A 20,295-nucleotide genomic window follows, 5' to 3' on the forward strand; every position below is an offset into this window, starting at 1 on the left:
AAGACAGTTTGCCTGGTGTGTATATGTGTGTATATATATATATATATATATATATATACACACACACACACACACACACACAGAGAAAGAGAAGATGCAGGCATGACTGTGTGGCTAAGAGGCTTACTTCCTAACCATATGGTCTCAGGTTTAGTTTCACAGTGTGGTACCTTGTGCGACTATCTTCTACTATAGCCTGGGTTGACCAAAACTTTGCAAGTGGATTTGGTAGATGAAAACTGAATGAAGCCCATTGTGTGTGTGTGTATGTGTACGAACACGTCTCTTGACATCATGTGTTGATTGTATATGAACATCACCATCATGCAAATGATATTGTTTATTTTCTGTCTTCCATGAAAAATATGTCTGGCCATGGGAAAATATTATTGTGCTTGAAAATAGGTGAGGGTTGGCAACAGGAAAGACATGGGCCTCAACAAATTCTGTTGTGTTCATGAAAGTATGGAAAAGTGGACAATAAATGATGATGATACCTCTCACTTCAACCCCACACTACTTATATATATATATATAAAATCATCATCATTTAATGTCTGTTTTCCACACTGGAATGAGTTTGATGGTTTGCACTAGGCTCCAGTTGTCCGTTCTGGCTGGGTACCTTTTATGTGTCACTGGCACTGGCCATGACCACGAGCCACACACACGCAATATGCCTTCATGTAATTTCTGCCTACTAATTCTAATCACAAACAATTAGATGACCTAAGTCTACAGTAGAAAACACTTGCTTAAAGAGTCAAGCAGAGAAAGAGAGAGAGAGAGAGAACTCTAAACCCATATGGTTACAAAGTAAACTCTGCAGCCACACAACCATGAAGGTATCTACATTTGTGTAAGAGAAAACTAAAACAGATTATTCATATTTGAATGACTGTAAAGAAAAAAAAAACTCATGCTGTGATATTAGTCATTGAGAAGATTAGTAAGCAGTAGCACAAAGTAGAGAGCAATAATGTTAATAAAAAGAGAAAAACAAAGACAAAATGCACTAAATAAATTTTTAAATGGTTCCCCACTACCTCCCCAAAGAAAGCAAAAAAATGTATTTTTAAAATCATCATGACAAAATTTTCAAGATAGATGAAGTGAAATAGCTCCAATTGAGAAAAGAAATTGTAAAGCAAACTGTGCTCACAGAGTATACCTCTATAGTACTCACTTTGTTAATAGTGCTTTCTCTTTTTCATTGGGGTGGAGGAAAGGGACCACACACTCCCTTTCCCATCTCCAGTTATAAGAGTTGTACAATAAATTGATTTGATTTCAATGTATAAGTGATATCTAATTGCAAATATAAATGCCATATAACACTAATTAGCCTTTAAAGACATATGCAGTAAGATGGCTGTCATTAGAGCATTAGACGAAACACTTTAGTTTTAATGTGAAATAGAGGAGAAAGAAATCATCATGAATATGATGCCAGTCTATCATAGCTATCATTCTAAGTACATCTGATACCTGTACCTATTGAGAGGTAAATGAAGTGAGGCAATAGAGAATAAAATGCTCCGTCTAGAAAAACCAAAGAGACATTCATAGTAGATTTCAACACAGAAATTAAGAAAATGGTACAATACCTTATTTATTTAGCCAAATCACATACATTTTATTGACAAAAGAACGATGAAAGGAAGCAGTGTTTCTCACAAAATTTGAACTTAAAAGTATGAGACACATTACATTGGGCTCAATAAAGCATGTAGGCCAGTCTTCCATGCCTGTAAACCTACAGCAAATTTCTAAGCCATTGTCATCAACTTTACCCAACAATGGGTAGAGCAGAGAGCTGGCAGAATTGTTAGAGCATTTAGGAGAATGCCTTATAGTTTTTTCTGACTCTTTACATTCCGAGTTCAAATTCTGCCACGATCAACTTTTCCTATCATCCTTTCAGGGTCAATTAAATAAAGTATCAGTCAAGCACTAAGAATAGGGTCAACAGTGCTGACTAATCCCCTTACCCTGAGAAGTGCTGGCCTTGTGCCTAATTTAGAATTATTTCACATGAGTTTTTCCGTGCTGAGATGGGCTGACCAAATCCCATAGCATCTCACATTTTCTCAGGAATCCTCCACGTATGGCATACACACACAGCAACAGAGAAAACAGCCAGTATCTGTTGTTGCGTATGACATTTTTTGGCATGGCCATAACAGTTGGATACCCATCCTTTAACCAGCCACTTCACAGCATGGACTGAATATTGTAGATATGCCTAGAAAGCTTTAATCCAAAAGAAGCCCTTTAACATTTAAACTGAGCATATCTGGCCAAAATAATCTACCTGTTTTATCTTTAAACTGACCAAATCCAGCTTCTCACACTCACCCTACAATAAACAATCGCACCATTGAAATCTTAAAGCTACAAGGTAATGTATAACTAATTTTTATCAATATCATCATCATTGTTTAACGTCTGCCTTCCAGGCTGACATGGGTTGGATGGTTTGACAGGAGCCAGTCGGCTAGAAGACTACACCAGGCTACGGTGTCTGTCTTGGCATTATTTTTATGGCTGGATGCCCTTCCTAACACCAACCACCCTGTAAAGTGAATAAATAAGCATTACATTTGATAGAGAAATCTGAATGCTAAAGGGTTAAACACAGATGTAGTTAATGTAAATGCAGTTAAGACAACAGCTTGCACAATTGTCAAAATACAAATAAAGGATGGAACAAGAGATCTGTTCAAATGTAGAGTTTAAGCTATAATTATCTGAAAAGGCATGTAAATTGAATTGAGGCGGTAAAAAATCTTTAAAATTAGGCTAAAGTTGTTGGTGATAGGGATTTGAAATGCAATTACTCAGCAAAGTAAAATATATTTTGACATGTTAACAGACATTCACAATCATCACAACTACATAATACATGAACCCATCAACACTTCATACATCATGTGAATCAGTCAACAGCCAACACAGTACATGAATCAACCAAGTCACAAAGTACATAAGTCAGTCAGCAGACTACTCAGTATATGAATCAATCAATATACCACAGAGTAAATGAGTCAATGAGCACAACATAGTATATGAATCAATCAAAACACCATAGAGAATAAGAATCAATCAACACACTGCAGAGTATATGTATATCAATACATTACAGTATATGAATCAATCAATACATTATACAGTGTATGAATGACTCAACACACCACACAGCAAATAAATTATTCAATACATCACTTAACCCAAGAACATACATGGTGAAATGGCAGTCATTAAAGCAGTAACAGAAATGCCTTAGGGCATAGATTCTAGTTTCTTGCATTTTGAGTTCAAATCCTACTGTGGCTTACACTGTAGATGACACATCTGTTGCTCAGTTTAAAACCATCAGTCAGTCCTTGAGGGCTTTAATGGCAATCTCCGTGTTGCAAGCATTCATCTAGGTCACCAGACTGAGGAGTATATTTCTCCCTCTCTCTCATCAAGTGATATATATATATATATACCTGTATATTATATAGTCATCTGTGTACATTGCTTAACATACACGACTGAAAAGCATGATGCTGTGGGTTTCGCCTGAGAGAAAATCCCTTCATAGACATGTATTAAAAACACACTACATATAAGAATGAAGAGAACATTGTCTCAGTAATGACTCATGAGAGTACCAGACATGTTTCAGCATTCTTGAGTCTTGATGATGTGTATCCATTTGACACATGCTTAAACAAAACATTTCCTCTCTGATTTATAGGAAATTGAATACATTCACTGATATTGTGAAAAGCTTGCTGAACAGTAATTAGCTTAGTATATGCAAATGAAACAGTATTAAATTAAAATAAGAGTACCTGTGCAAATTCCACAGCCCATTTTGTAGTACAGTGTCAGCCATAAATATCTCCCCACTCAGTAATAATACCCTGTCATCTCCTTCATAATCTTTTAGGAAATCTTGTCTATTTTCTTTGGTCAGATTTTTTCTTCTCACCCATTTTCTTGTTCTGCCTTAACCCTTTTGTTACTGTATTTCTGTTAAGATGCTCTGTGTTTCTTTCAATTATTTTAAATATAACAAAGAATTTAGTAAAATAACTTGGTTATCATTAAGCTAGTGTTAGGAACATAAATTGTGATTAAGGTTTGGTGGAAGATTTTAATTCAAAACTTATGAAAACAAGACATTTGTACTCAGAGCCAGAGCCAGTTTCAGCCGGGTTGGTAACGAAAGGGTTAAGCAAAATATTCTTGTTTCATTGCTCATATTTTACTTTCTTGATTAAGAATTCTCATTCTTTCCCTGACCGCCTCAGCTTTGTCAGATGACATCTTCTAGCTCCATTTCTTGCACTGAATTTATTCCTTTTGCTCCAAGTCAATGCCTTTCATCATTACTGATTCTTCTCTATTCTTAATTCTTATTTCTTCTCTCTCCAGGTTTACTCAGAATCTTCTGTCTTTCTTGAATCAATTTTTACTGCTGTGCACTATGATCATTGTCTGCTGTAACATACTAAACTCTGTTTCCAGTAATAAAATAATTTAGACATTTAATCTTCATGCTCTAAGATGCATGCATTATATCTTCAGGTAAATAGTGAGAGAGAAAGTCACACTAATACCAAAATACTATTGGCACATATGCACACATACAAATGGTAATGGCATGCATACCCTAACTCTCTCACACACAGTTAATTGCTGCAGGTATGTACCACTAGTGAGCACATGCCTGTTGCTTTTGTTTGAATTTCTTTCTCTATTGCACACAATTTTATCATCCTCCTTCCACAGCATGAGATTTTTTTACACCCCAGGAATCTATCATCAACATTTTAATATAGAATTTAAATCTGTCTCTCACACACACTTTTACCATCCCCTTTCCACAGCAAGACAAATTTTTTATATCATGGAAATCTATCCATGATAGATATTGGGAAAAATAGGTGGATATACAATCTTCATAAAAATGACTTGGTCTAAGATATATGCATTAAATTGCCAGATAGTGAGAGAAAGAGAAGTCAAACATTACTAGCATGTGCACACATATACCCATATACCTCCACTTTCTCCCACACAGCTAATTGTTGTCTATGTGTGCACCAAAAGCATTTGTGTGCTCATGCCAGTAGCATTCAATTGAATCTTTATCACACATTTTACCATCCCCTTTCTACAGCATGAGATTTTTTTTACACCACAGGAATCTATTGTTGGCACTTTAATATAATCCATAGCCATCTGTGTACCATACTTAATGTTTAGACATCATTGAAATGCATGATACTGTGGTTTATACCCGAGAGAAAATACCTTTATAGATATTGTGTTTTGGCTTTCTCGAGTCTTGTCAATGTGTACCTGCTTGTCACCAAAATTTGCCTTTCCAATAAATGGGAAATAGTGAAAAATGCATTCACTGATACTGCAGAAAGCTTGCTGGACTATAAGGGCAGTAAGATATGATTGGAAGAAAATTTTCATTGCTATTTGTAACAGGTTAAGTAACAGGGAAGAGATTTCTCAGTTAGCTTAACCACTACTTGAAATAACAGATTTTTGATTCAATCAATTATATTTGCAAAACCTATCAAATTAGTATTGCATCTGTCAAAGGAATATTAAAAATTAACTTTCACCCATGGGGTAAGTGGGTGTGATTTGCATCCCACATTTAGTGGTCTGAGTGAAAGAAATTATCTAGAATCGAAATCAGATTTCAAAGCCAGTCAACCAAGAAATTTGTAAATTGAAATCTAAATAAATCTAGCCAGTTACAATCGATTTATGCTTTTTTGATGTTTCCTTTTTTTATGTGTCCATGTAGTCATGAGCAAACACAGGCACCCCATCCACCATCCCATTCTTGTCGAAGCCGTAACAGCTGGAGGAAGAGAACATTACATTCCCAGCACTTTATTTTATCGACCCCAGAGGGATGAAAAACAGGATTTCAATTCAAAACGTAAAGAGACAAAACACAAGGCATTTTTCCAATGCTCTGACGATTATGCCAATTCATCATCATAAACTAAAGAGTAAAAAGATATTAAATGTTAAGGAAAGAGAAAGGGAGTGCATACTTGTGTAAAATAGTTATTCCATATTTTAACAATTTCAATCTAATAATAATTTTGTATCTTTAGACAGTAAACCATGCATTTAGATTAAAGATGCTTTCACATGAGGAGAAAGAAAAAGAAAAAGTAGGGAGAAAAAGAGAATAAGGCAAAGAGTAAGAGAGAAAGCAAAAGCACCTAATTAGTTAAATAAGTAATAATTAAGCAAGCAACTAATTAATGAACTACCTAATTAAGCAAGCAAGCAACTAATTAAACAAGCAATTAATAAATTAACTACTTAAGCAAGCAACTAATCGATTAACTAGACAATTACGCTAGAAAGCAACTAATTAACTAAGCAAGGAATTAACTAATTAATTAAGCAGGCAAGCAAACAACTATTTAACTAAATTAAGCAAGCAACTAATTAACTAATTCAGCTAGCAACTAATTAATCAACTAACGAAGCATGCAAGCAACTAAACAACTAATTAACTAAGCAAGCAAGCACCTAATTATTTAAGCAAACAACTAATTAACTAGATAATTAAGAAAGCAAGCAACTAATTAAATAAGAAAGCAACTAATTAACTAATTGATTAAGAAAGCAACTACTTCATTTTCTAATTAATTAACTAATTAAGCAAGAAACTAAGCCTTAAGCAAGCAACTAATCCTTTTCTTTTCAACTGCTTCAATGGCTGCATCAGTGACAACTCTCCACTCATCAGTAAGGGTTGCAATGCCTGGGTAGTTCATGCTCAACCTGTTGCATTCCAACTAGTTCAGGCAAACCAATATTAACACTTTCGATACCAAGCCGCCTGAAAAAAATTTTGGTTAATGTGACCAAACCGCCCGAATTTACCTATTCATATTTAAATGAGAATATCAGAGCAAATCTCTTTAGTACATTCGTGAAAACACGTATTATATTTCGTAAACAGTTCAACTACAGTTTTGTACAACAATCGAAGTGTAATTTTAATTCCGTGAATTTTGGGAGATTTTTTCCCGAAATTTGTTCCTATTGTGTTTTCAAAATTTGTAATTCTGACAAAAAATGGATACGAATTTCATTATATCAAGCAGCGAGTCAGAATTCGAAGGATTTTCTACTGAAGACCTTCATAAATCTAACTCTATGACTGAAAAAAAAAGCACGAGGTATTTGATAATGAATCTGATGTTTCATTTTCCGAAAGTGAAAACAGTGAATCCGAGAGCTCCGACAGCGATAAAGAAAATGAATTGGCACCTGAATGGAGTGAAAATTTAAAAACTGTTTCTTTCGGTGATTTTTCTGAAGAAACTGGACCAAGCCACAGACTTTCCCAGGAGAGTAAACCCTTAGACTATTTCTTTTTACTTTTTCGAATGAGCCTATTTGAAATCATTACGGCGGAAACGAACCGTTACGCTAAATGTAAACAAAACGAAAGAAAGGATAGTTTGTGGTTTCCCATAACCTTAAATGAAATTAAGACTATTTTGCCATAAATATTATTATAGGTATCAGAAAGTTACCCAGAATAACAAATTCTATCGTAAAATTTTGTTGTATACCCAATTGAATATTAGCTAATAACCCATTTTCTATAGCGATGTTTGAACAAAATTTTAATAATTTTATATTTTGTTGAATTTACCTGTATCTACCTGCAATTAGAGTCACTTTGTGACAAAAATTATAGTATAGAATTGGTTGAGAACATTTCATTAAATTATCTTCCAAAATTCACGTTAATATATTGATAAATAAAAAAGTTATAGTTGTTTAATGAAACCAGACTAAATTTATGATTACGTTAGAAATTAATTGAAACACATAAGGGGTGTATTTTGGTCAGAAATATAGTAACGAAAGGGTTAAGACAGCTTGTGCCATTTTCAATTAGCACAACATTTATGGAATGTAGAAGCATATTTTCTCTCTGTTCTGCATTCAGACCTCAGTGAACATAATCTACCATAATAGAATCCTTGTTAGTGTTCCACAGGTGAAGAACATTAGTAGGGTTTGAATAGGTGTAGAGGTCTGCAAACATAATATGCAGCTGAGAAGGCATCTGATGAGCAGCAGCTTCAAGTATGGCATGCTCCAACTCTTCATCATTTTGGAGAAGACCAAGTCTTATACATGCATCTTTAAATGTTGCACAGATTTCACCTACAGTGTGTACTTCTTCAAAGCTCTTAGCACCTGGAACATAACGCAACAATTGCAAGTGAAATTTTTCAACATCTCTAGGACTCACTGTGTACATTCTGCAGATGATGTCATCATTCCTTATCCTGGTTGTCCATGTTTTTGTACATACATTTAGTTGCTTGCTTAATTAATTAATCAGTTGCTTGCTTAGTTAATTAGTTGCTTGATTAATTAATTAGGTAACTAGCAGGACCTAAGAATATTTCTTGGAATTAATGGTAAACTATTGGGTTATTTCTGAAAACTTTATCCAAAAGCATAGCCTGTGTTGTGTCTGATAGTCACTCATCTGCTACTCATTGAAAAGTGAAAGAAATTGGAATAGGATGATTACTTAATGCACTTTATATACTTTATGCACAATTTTATAGACTTAATACACAGTACTCATAAAATAAATATTCACTTTTATTTTTTCATTTTTGCCATAACAAAAAAAAAAAAAAATCTGTACATATGATACAACCTTTAGTTAAATTGCATATATATGCCACGTAAATAAGCATGAATATTTCATGGAATTGCACTTATGTGCATGTGTTAAATGATAGGTGATATAAAAAATTTTGTTCAATTAAAAAAAAACACCTTGCAATATCTAATCACTACTGCCACCTCCACTCTCTCCTTTTCTTTAATCTCACCATCAGAACATCACCCCTCTGCTAAAATTATATTTCTAACTCTCCTTCAACTAACTCTTTTAACCACATAAATATTACATCGTCAAAGATTTTCTCATAATCAATGAATGTAACAGTACTCTCTCACTCATTGCAGCAACTGTATTAGAGTAAATATACGATCTATAATGCTGTACTTCTTTATGGACCCTGCTTGTCTTCGAGTGTAGTTCATCCAGTTGTTGAGATGACCATTCAGCGATTATTTTCATGAACAGCTTGTAATATGACAAGAGGCTGATAGTTCTTAAGATCATCCTTATCACCCCTCTTGTACAGCAGGATCGTATTTGACTCTTTCCATTGGGAAGGTATTGACCCTTCCTCTAGGTAACAGTTGAAGTATAGAGTTATGATTTTCCATAGCTATTCTCTGCTGGCCTGCAACATTTCAGATGTTATAACATCCTTGCCCAGTACTTTTCCTTTGTTCATCAGCTTGAGGGTTCTCTTAACTTCACTGATCAGAATAGATGGTACTTTCTCTTTCACCTCCCAATGATGAAGGTGTGACCACTGTTCTTGGTTTAAAGAGGTTTATGTAGAAGATTTTGCAGACTTCTTCCACACCTCTTCTGCCAGTCAATGCATTGCTGTCTTGGTTCTTCAGCGTTGTTACTTCCTTTCTATAAAGCATCTTCCTTTTGCATTTCTTGAGGCTCTTCTGTTCTTGTGCAGTCTTCAGGAGTTTTTCTGTACCTCTCAAAGTCATTCTCAAGACATTGTGTTATCATCTTGCAGAGAACAGAATATTCTACTAGGTGTTCTCCGCTTTTCCATCAGCTTCTTTGTCTGCTCCAAGAGCCTTCCTGTCTCCTTTGGAACCATGACCTTTGTACTCCTCAAGCTTTTCTTCAACTTCTGGATCAGTATCTCATAGTCGCCATTTATTTCCTCAAGCTAATCCCAGGATTCTTTCCTGATGGCTTCCCTCAGCTGCATTTCCTTCACACATTGTTCCCTCAATGCTAACTGCAGCACGTTTTTCTCCTTTTTCTATTCAACACAATCTTCACTGATACAAGGTGGTGGTCACTTCCTGTGTTGAATGGTGCAACTACAGAGATGCCTTGTAGAATATACCTTTTAGGGACCAGGATGTAGTTGATCATTTTTGTTCTTTGCATTCAGGGTGATCCAGGTCCATCTGTTCCTGGCCCTTTTTGAGTGCTAGTGGTAACATGTAATCCAGTACAACCTGTTACATGGTTGGGTTGCCGGTGACTAAAGTCTCAACCCCCACTGAGCTTGCTTGGTGAGGCGGGTGTTTGTTGGACACCCTGCAGGGCAAAAAAGAAAACTTATCAAAAGGCAGAGGAACTCACGCGAAGTCAATGAGTCACCCAACAAAAATGGGGGTCTTAAGGGTACAAGGCTACAGGAGCACACCTCGAATGAAAACGCAACCAATTGCCTGCTTGCCTAGCCAGGAGGGTGGCATCAAATTATGGCTAAATGGGTTTCAGTAGCCTGCATGTAAATCAGTCTGCTCCATGGTGGCAGGGCATAATCTGAGCGACAAAAGGCTGCTGAGAATCTCAGATTGTAAGAAGCTGCCAAGGAAACTGACTAACCTTGCCATATGCACCTACAACTGCACCTCTTTGGCAAAGGGGAACAGCTAGAACTACTTGATGAAGAAGAGAAAGAAAATCAATTGCAACAAACTTTGCAGTATGTCACCCTCCTTAGGGTGGTGAACACCAGGTGCACAACGAATGTGGCCCTGTTATCCTCACCAGTAAATGTTTCAGTGGAGATGGGTGTCAAGCAAGGAGACACCATCTCTCCTAAGCTTTTCACTGTGCGCCTTGAGATGGTGATACGAGACATGAACTAGAACGGAGCCATAAGGATAAAAGGAGAGCTGCTCACCCATCTAAGATTCACTGACGACACAACACTGATAGTGGAGAGCACTGATTAACCTTTGACAGCATCGAAATCAAGGCAGTACTGAAGCTCTCAGGAAACAAGGTGTGATGATGCAATACGTCACCCTCCTTAGGGATGTGAACACCAGGTGCACAACGAATGTGGCCCTGTTATCCTTACCAGTGACTGTTCCAGTGGAGAAGAGTGTTAAGCAAGAAGACACCATCTCTCCAAAGCTTTTCACTGCATGTCTTGAGATGGTCATAAGAGACATGAACTTGGATGGAGGCATAAGGATAAATGGTGAGCTGCTCACCCATCTAAGATTCGCTGATGACATAGTACTGATAGCAGAGAGCACTGATCAGCTGCAGACCATGCTGGATGAACTTCAGCAGTTGGCCTGAAGATCAACCGTATGAAAACCATGTACACATAATCTGAAGGCATACTGGTCAGTCGCCTAACAATTGGAGGCAATGGAATAGAGGAGGTGAGCAGCTATGTGTCTCTTGGTCAAGACGTGACTTTAAAGCAAGAGATGGAGAATGAGATCTCACGAAGGATAAAGCAGGATGAAGAGCATTCACCTTGGTGAAGGGTGTATTGAAGGTGAACCTAGACAAGGAAACTTGCGACAATATCTTCAACAACACAGTCTTGCCTGCAATGCTATATGCATGTGAAACTTGGGCCTTGGCGAAGAGAGAACAACATCTGCTTACAGAGCAGAGAGCCATGGAAAAGGTCGATGTTGGGAATCTTGCTAAGAGATCACTTCACAGTGTATCTTGGATCGCGTTACTACTGGAAGCGTTATTTTTAATATACTAGTGTGTAATTAGCGGGGGTAAACCACCTGTTTTCGGCGTAACAAAACCCTAAACACCGGGTGTATGTATTCTTTACTTTCGCCATGTAATTTTGGGGAAATGTGGCTCGTGCCTCTGGGTATGCTGAAATTTCAGCAATAAAAAAATTGTGTTTTTTACTGTTACAAGTGTGGTTGACAAACGTTCATCATTAAAAGAAAGAGTGCAAGATGGCGGTTATTATTGTGTCGTACAATTTTACGTTAGGCTAGTAATTAATTATTTCAGTTATTTCTATCACTTCACTGATGTTTGCATGTATGTTGCAATTCGGTATTGTGTATAATATATAATACATGCTTTCTTTTGTGTAGATGAAAATTTGTTTTTCAAAACACAGTTGAATACCGGAGCAATGCAAATACAGGGAAACAAATGTTTTGAGAGTCGTTTCCAAAAAACGATAAAATTCATTATAGTAACACATACCAAGAGAATGGTTTACTATTGAAAAATGGATCCAGAGAATTATTAAAGCAAGTCTTTAAAAGAGTGTACAAAAGACACATGGTGTAAGAAAGAATATCAAAAATGTGGGAGGCCGACACGTTCCATACAATTAAACTTCACCAAACACACAAACTATAAGACATTAAGGATTAACAAATTGTCCTACCTCATAATAGAACCACTGGTCTATTGTTAACCCGTTGCTGGATAACATGCTTCAAGTATTTAGAAATAGGCTGCTTTAACAAAAATCAACGAACAATTTGAAAATCTCATGTGGATGAATTCAAAGAAAGCGCCATGTTTGATATCGTGTAAACGTGACTACAAACTTTATTTATATAAACAAAAAATTTATTTAAAAATACATCTGTTAAGTTTTTGTCTAATTCTAAGTAATTCAAAAACTATTCGTATTGATATAAAGTGAAAATAATACATAGTAATAATTTATTACGTAAGAATTACCAAGCTCCTCCCTGTTCTTTTTACCAAAACAACATGGCAGGTCATACAGCCGGCGACCCTCTCGAGTGTTTCAGTGTAAGCTTTTAATACTTATTTTCTTTTTATACTTTGCTCTAACTTTATATGGCGCTTATTATTTAATGTCCGCTCGATATTCTAAATATATATATATAACTACCTAATTAATTTTTCTTCCAATTGCAACTATCGTTCGTTTTTACCATTTTCTTTCTCCGAATATTTTAATTGTCTGATGTGTTATCAATAGACAGATTGAATGAGTTAGAGGAATTAGACGACTGATTATTGTGAATCTCTTCATTCATTTTCCCCACCACAATATATGTAAATACAAATATTTATATAGATAATGTTAAACCATTTCCTTCGTTATTTATCTCTTCAAGCCATGCGGTCATTTATTATTCTAATGATTGGTGATAGTAGTTTTTTTCTCTTCCTTCCTTTGTTCAGTGTTAGTTACCATCATCCTCAAATTTTCCCCGCCTTGTCCTTAAGGTTCTTAAGTTTTTTTTTTTGGCATACTACGTCTATTCTGTCGTACTTGCGCCATCCGAGCTCTTCGTTAATTGCCTTAAACATCTGATTGTCTGCTGTCTTTCCACCCCTTAATCCATTACAGTAGCCCTATCCAAATGGCTTGTTGCGATTTAACTTCTGTATTAAACCAATATTCTCTTTTTAATGCCCCTCATATGTTGTTCCTGTGGCAAATAAAGAAACGACTATTATTATTTTCATAATTGGTTCTGCCTAAGCTCCGATCGTTTTTCTAATTGTCCATATACCCTTCACTGCCCCCCCCCCTTCCGTGGCAAATAAAATTATTTTTTTTTTCTTTCTCCATCAGCTGGGTTTGAAAGTTAAAAACGATATTGTAATTTAAAGAATATAAACCGAAAATTGTTTTGCGTATCTCTAATTTTTTTAATTCGTTTTACAACGACAATAATGGCACTTTTCTATGGAGCTTGAAAATATTTACGGAGAAATGCGAAGTATAGATATTTATCCCTTTGCCCAGTGGTATTTACAACGTGAAATTAGATGCATCCAATTTGGGACAACGACAATAATACAGAAATTAAATTTGCCTAGGTCTTCTTAGTAACAAAACGTCTTGGATCGAGTATAACTTGATTCTTTCCAGGGTTGATAAAATATGTACCGGTAATGTACTGACCAAGTCAAATATATCTACACCCTTTTCGCACGTATCATACGCTTAAATGTATACACGCACAATTGTTTCACCCAGCTAAGGAATTATATATATTTCGTTTAAAAGGATTTCAAACGAAGTTTTTTATTTTTTAGTTGTGAAGTATGATTATTTGCTTTTATAGAGAACAGGGTAACTGGGTATTACTTGAATACAAAATACTTTAGCAATTTTAGGTTCTATCATATTTCAAACATTCAATCCAGTTGTATATGACTTAAATTTTTTTTTTTCTTTAAAAATACCCGTTCGATATCAAATTATGTATTTACCATATATATATATATAATTTTTAATTACCGAAAGAAAAAAAGTATTTGTATATTTTAAATTTAAAATCTCTAATACGTATTGGGTACACTGTCCAATAAAAAAAAAATCGGTGAGTGCTTTACACACACATTAATCAAATTTCACCACCACTCCTAAACAAAAAAAAAAGCCTATTTGTCATTCATTGAGATCACTCCACTAATTTATGTGGGTGTAACTGATTTTTTTTGTTGAGAAAATATTTCCATTTACACACACACACACACATATAGTGAGAATTTACAAAAAAAAAAAAAAAAGACGAAGACGGGTGTGTAAACAAACAGATATGTTAGTTTAACGCTCGGGAGGTGAGAAAATCTTTTACGTTTCGAGCCAACGCTCTTCGACAGAAAGGGACACAGAAATAAACAGGGAGAGAAAATAAAAAAAAAAGGTTTAGTGGCTAGCGATCTATCATATATATATATCATGTGGTGGTGATAGTGTGATATTCCGCTAAATAACAAACGAAATATAAATATATGTATATATTTCTTACGTTGTCAAACTTTAACAAAAATATCAAGAAATAAAATTCAAATAATTGCTATTTTTCCAATAATATTTAGATACCAATTCTTCATTTAATACTTTTAACGTAGGTCTTTTCCCCCATATGTTGATTCTGCTTCAAATCGGATCCAACTTTACTACAATTTTTCTCTTTATTTCTCTTAACTCCCTCACAGCACATCTTGAGATCTCAAATTTATTTATCGATTCCAAAACGTAACTTTATAGTTTCTTTGAGAAACTTTGCGAACGTGTAAATAGCGAAAGCCGTCTTTGTTCTTAGTGTTGTCCAGTGCCTAATGAGCTGTGATTCACCAAACTTATAGTTAGATACGTTCCAGCCGTGACCATCTCGTATATTTCCAGGCATAGTATATCTAGGACCACATCCATTGTGTTATTCATTCCTTAGATGGTGTGGTGTGTTTGAAGAAAGTTTGGCTGCTATTTTTAGCTAATCAAACGACCACGCAGAGGCTCCCTCGTTAGTTCGAAGTTGTTCGTGTTTCATGTGTTTTACTATTTATAATTTAATATACCTTTATATTTAGTTTGACACCTCATCTATAAGGTGTTCTTGATATTCTGGCATGAAAAAGCCTTCCTAACGAAATTCTTGAAAATGATTGAACAAACGTTATTGGCAAAAATGTACCACTGATAAATTCAACAGGATAAGGATGTTATACATTTATTAAAATTTGTTATGTTCCCCTCACTCCATTACAGAATAAATATTAACTATGTAAAACAAAAACTAAAACAAGATATAACATTAAAAAAAAACCCCTTTAACCATCCACACAGTGGTAAGAATCTACTAGTTAGATGAGATCAGAGAGAGAGAACAGCATGGCTTTTCTTCTAACCAGTCATTATATTATTCTTGGGATCACTAAAAGTATCTGTAAGCATTTCTTTACAACATCTAATATCTTTTGAACAAAAACTACGTTATATTTTCATAAATTTCTTGTGATTTTAGCCAAAACTCTTATCTCAGTGCTCCTAGTCTTCATCTAATTCCTGTTCCATCCATATATTGATAGTATGAGCCTCCTCTTGACTCATACTTGTGCAGTTCATAGTAGTTGCTTCTGACAATTATGAACTTGCATGAGTACTAGAGATTATCCTATTTTTCTGGAAGCTTTCTGATAGATTTTGGTATTTTCTCTTTTTTGTTTTATTTCCTGTAACAGTCTGTTAGTTCACTCAACCTTCATTTGCTCCTCATTTTCTCAAGAGGTACTAGTGGAAGATGATGTGGGCTTCAATATTGTCCACTTCTAAAACTGAAGGTGGGTTAGTATCCAGCACTTCAACCAATAACACTGTTGGAAGGGCAACCTCTAGAAATTGCTGCAGTTGGCCACCCTCCTTTCTTTTTGTCTTTTCAACTCTTTGGGTTTTTTTTACCATGAGTGTAACAACTATATTTTCTGCTTTGCTTCACCAGTCTGACTCACAATGGAGCATGACTCTAGAATGACCTTGTGAACTCGAGGTCTCATAAGGACTGGCAAGTCTGTGCATACTGCTTCCAGCTGCATGTCATTCTTTTGTTACACTCATATTATGCTTTTGAGTCAGGAATCTGTGTCACTGCTAGAGTCTCTGACTATCACATGTTATGCAGGCAAGGTACTGAGATTTCTGAGCAGATATCTTATGCTCTAGCTTTGCTTTGTATTGTGCTTCACCTTTGGTCCTTGAGATCAAGCAGACACTACTGTAAGATTTAGCCTAGTCAGTGTATAAGATGCTGGTCCAGATGTCAACCAGTACCTTCCTTAATTGATCTTTGAGGGTATAGAAAAAGCTTGTTTCATGAAGCAATGGTAGGTGAACTTTTCCCTTCCCCTCTCCTGATCAAGTTCTTTGAGTAAGGAAATAGTCCCATGGTGATATTACAATTATATTTTCAAAATTTCTTTTTTGCTGATAATGGAAGCAAAAGAAAAATTTTCATTATAGTTTTGGCAAAAAGTTTGTGTATGTTATGATGTGTAATTTATCTGGCAGTAAAAACTCCATTTTTGCCAATGTATTTTTTTATCTACAAAAATGTCTGTATTATTTCATTTACATGGCTCATGTTCCTCTTTTTCCTTGGTGTACTTTAGGGGGAGTGTTGTCTTACTCACCATGTTTGAAATGCTTAAATGGTGTAAAAAAAAATTTCGTATGTGAATTAAAGTTCTTTTTTCTCAAACGTGAAGAAAATACCAGAAATAAGAGTTCATCATCATCATCATCGTCGTTTAGCGTCCGTTTTCCATGCTAGCATGGGTTGGACGGTTCTACTGGGGTCTGTGAAGCCAGAAGGCTTCATCAGGCCCAGTCAAATCTGGCAGTGTTTCTATGGCTGGATGCCCTTCCTAACGCCAACCACTCCGTGAGTGTAGTGGGTGCTTTTTACGTGCCACCCGCACAGGTGCCAGACAGTTCATGAAACAAAAAGAAAATCTGTTTGTGTAATACAATGAATTTTTTAAATCATAAGAGCTATGTGCAATATAACTTGCTGAAACAGAAGCAATGATAATAATTCTTTCTACTACAGGCACAGGGCCTGAAATTTGGGGAAAAGGAGGCTAGTCGATTGCATCAACTCTATATTTTATCGATCCTGAAAGGACGAAAGGCATAGTCAACCTCATTGGAATTTGAACTTGACTTTTCCTTCCATACAGCCTTTCAGGGTTGATAAAATAAAGTACCAGTCAAATACTGGGTCAATGTAATCAACTAGCCCCCTCCTCCCAATTTTCAGGCCTTTTGTTTCTAACAGGTACAAGGACATAAATTTAAGGGAGGGGTGTATGGAGTGGAGAAAGGCTTGCTTTATATGTATTTATAAAGGTAAAGCATATGTGGTTGAGAAGCTTGCTTGCTAACCATGTTGTCTTAGGTTTGTCCCACTGTGCAGCATCTTTAATTTACTTTAATCCTAGTCTGACCAAAGCCTTGTGAGTAGATTTGGTAAATGGAAAATGACAGAAATGTATTTATGTATGTATGTTTGTGTGTGTGGGAAAGTAGAGCAGTACTTATGACTTTTGAAGGTTCTTCCAGATAAGTGAAATTGATGAGGCTGATGTCCAGCTGATATGTATGTAGGTCCATATTGACATAAAAAGCATCCAGTTCACACTATAAAGTGGATGGCATTTGGAAGGGCATCCAGCAGTAAAAACCCTTGCCAAAACTGACCTAACCTGTGCTTGTGCCATGTAAAAAGTACTCAGTCCACCCTGCTGGCTGGTTGGTTTTAGGAAGGGCATCCAGCCGTAAAAACCCTGCCAAAACAGATACACAAGTCTGGTGCAGGCTCATGTCTGACTGATTCCTGTCAAACTGTCCAACCCATGCCAGTATGGAAGGCGGATGTTAAAGGATGATAATGATGAGGAGTATATATATGTGTGTGTGGGCTCCACCCTACTGCTTGAAAGTTAGTGTTGGTTCGTTTACATCCCCATAATTTTTCAGTTCCGCATTTTGTCCATCTTTACATTCTGAGTTCAGATTCTGCTGAGAACAATTTTGCCTTTCATCCTTTCAGGATTGATGGAATAAGTACCAGTTGAACATGGATTGATGTAATTGACTATCCCCTCTCCACAAATTGCTGGCCTTGTGCCCATGATAGAAAGAATTATTCCTAGCAAGAAGGAAATTGGAATATGATGATTACATAATGCACTTTATATATACACTTTATTTACATTATGCACAATTTTATAGACTTAATATACAGCACTCTCCCTCAGTCTTCACCTTACCCTCTTTTTCTCTCTGCTTTTTCTTTCGCTCTTCATCTTTCCCTTCAACTAATCACATGAAAGCATTGCAGGTGGGCTAAGTAACGGAGGAAAAAAGACATTTACACATTTCACTCACCACCCCTCTCTCTCCCCTCCCCTCTCCCCCTTCAACTGATCACATGGAAGTGTTATGGATGGGCTAAGTAATGGAGGAGCAAGCAAAATTATTATAAGATCATTATTATTTGCATTTAGATGGGAAGTTGGCTGAGTGGTTAGTGTTAAATAGAATGCTAAGTAGTATTTATTCCATCTCACTACTCTCCAAGTTCATATTCTACCAATGTCAAATTTGCCTTTCAATCTTCATGGGTTGATAAAGTATCATTCAAGCACCATCATCATCAATGGTGCAAGCGTGGCTGTGTGGTAGGAAGTTTGCTTCCCAACTGCATGTTTCCAGGTTCAGTCACATTGCGTGGCACCTTGGGCAAGTGTTTTCTACAATAGCCTTGGGCTGACCAAAGCCTTGTGAGTGGATTTGGTAGATGGAAATTGAAGTCCATCATACCATCATCATCATCATTTAACATCTGCCTTCCATGCCGGCATGGGCTGGACAATTTGACAGAAGCCTGCACCAGACTTTTGTGACTATGTGTGTGTGTGTGTGTGTGTGTGTGTGCATGTTTTAGTGTATGTATTTGTCCTCCACCAGCACTTGACAACCAGTGTTGGTGTGTTTACATCCCTGTAATCTAGCGGTGTGGCAAAGGAAACCAATAGAATAAGTACCAGGCTTTACAAAAAAAAAAGAAGGTACTGGGGCTGATTTGTTCAACTAAAATTCTTCAAGGTGGTGCCCCAGCATGGCCACAGTCTAATGACTGAAACAAAAAAAAAACCCCTTGGACGTTGCTGTCTTGAGTCATCTGGCTGGTAAACTGGTTTCCATGACGTATAAGTGACTGAGATCACAACATTCCCTCTGAATGGGATACCAGTCTGTTGCAGTGTTACTTATTTATAGCTGAAAGGACTGGTTTTACACAAGACCACAATGCATTGCCTAAAGTCAATATAACTCACAGTTCTCGTCTTATTGAAATTTCAGATATTGTTTCTGTACAAGGAACTTTTTAAGCTGGATTCTGCCACTGAATATTCAGAAAATATTCAATGTAGCAGAATCATTAGTATTGGAAAAAGTGCTTTGCTGTATTTATTCTGGCTCCTTATATCTGGAGTTCAAATCTTTGCTTTTCATCCTTTCAGGGTCAATAAAATAAAGTACCAATAAGTACAGAGGTCAATGTAATCCTCTCTCCTCAAAATTGCTGGTCTTATGCTTTAATTAGAAACAGTTATTAGTCATGAAGTTGTCTTATTATTTCCTTACTTCTTTCTCTTTTCCTTTTCTATTGCACTCTTTGTCTTTTTTTTCCCCACTTCTGTTACAACTACAAAAGAAATAATTCTGTAATGGTCCTATTTTTTGTACCCCTAAAATTCTGCTGTTCTTGTTTTTTGCTCTCTTCTACTGTGTGTTTACCTTCTATAATGTTCCTGCCTCACTTTACCCCACATCTTGCTCTACTGAACTCCATATCATTCCACTTCACCCTGCCCAGATCCCTTCCCCCTTCATGATATACCTACCCACCTCACACTATATCCACCCACTTCACTCTATCACCACCACACCCCATTTCACCCTCTACCCATCCCACTCAGTGATGTGTAATTCTTTCAGTTACTTTATCATACCACTTAAGAATAAAAATGTGGGCTTGTTTAAATTTCTGGTTCTTTTGGCAGTTCAAAAGAAAACTTAA

At 36.2% G+C, this 20,295-nt stretch overlaps 2 protein-coding genes across 3 annotated transcripts in view; one reads left to right on the forward strand and one right to left on the reverse strand.

Annotated features, from left to right (window-relative positions):
* LOC115210302 (nucleoporin NDC1-like) overlaps positions 1-12,470 on the reverse strand; it is a 59,586-nt gene extending 47,116 nt beyond the window's left edge. Inside the window, exon 1 of one of the 2 annotated variants that reach the window (XM_029778824.2) lies at positions 12,318-12,470. In XM_029778824.2, the coding sequence (XP_029634684.1) occupies positions 12,318-12,365 (48 nt within the window). In that variant the 5' untranslated portion in view covers positions 12,366-12,470. The remainder of the gene's footprint in view (positions 1-12,317) is intronic. The other variant, XM_036502297.1, reaches the window with a different exon arrangement.
* An 82-nt stretch (positions 12,471-12,552) lies between these two features.
* LOC115210303 (tax1-binding protein 3 homolog) overlaps positions 12,553-20,295 on the forward strand; it is a 29,365-nt gene continuing 21,622 nt past the window's right edge. The window contains exon 1 of the mRNA XM_029778826.2: positions 12,553-12,694. Coding sequence (XP_029634686.1) covers positions 12,653-12,694 — 42 coding nt within the window. The 5' untranslated portion in view covers positions 12,553-12,652. The remainder of the gene's footprint in view (positions 12,695-20,295) is intronic.

Source organism: Octopus sinensis, linkage group LG4 (assembly GCF_006345805.1).
Source record: "Octopus sinensis linkage group LG4, ASM634580v1, whole genome shotgun sequence".
NCBI lineage: Eukaryota > Metazoa > Mollusca > Cephalopoda > Octopoda > Octopodidae > Octopus > Octopus sinensis.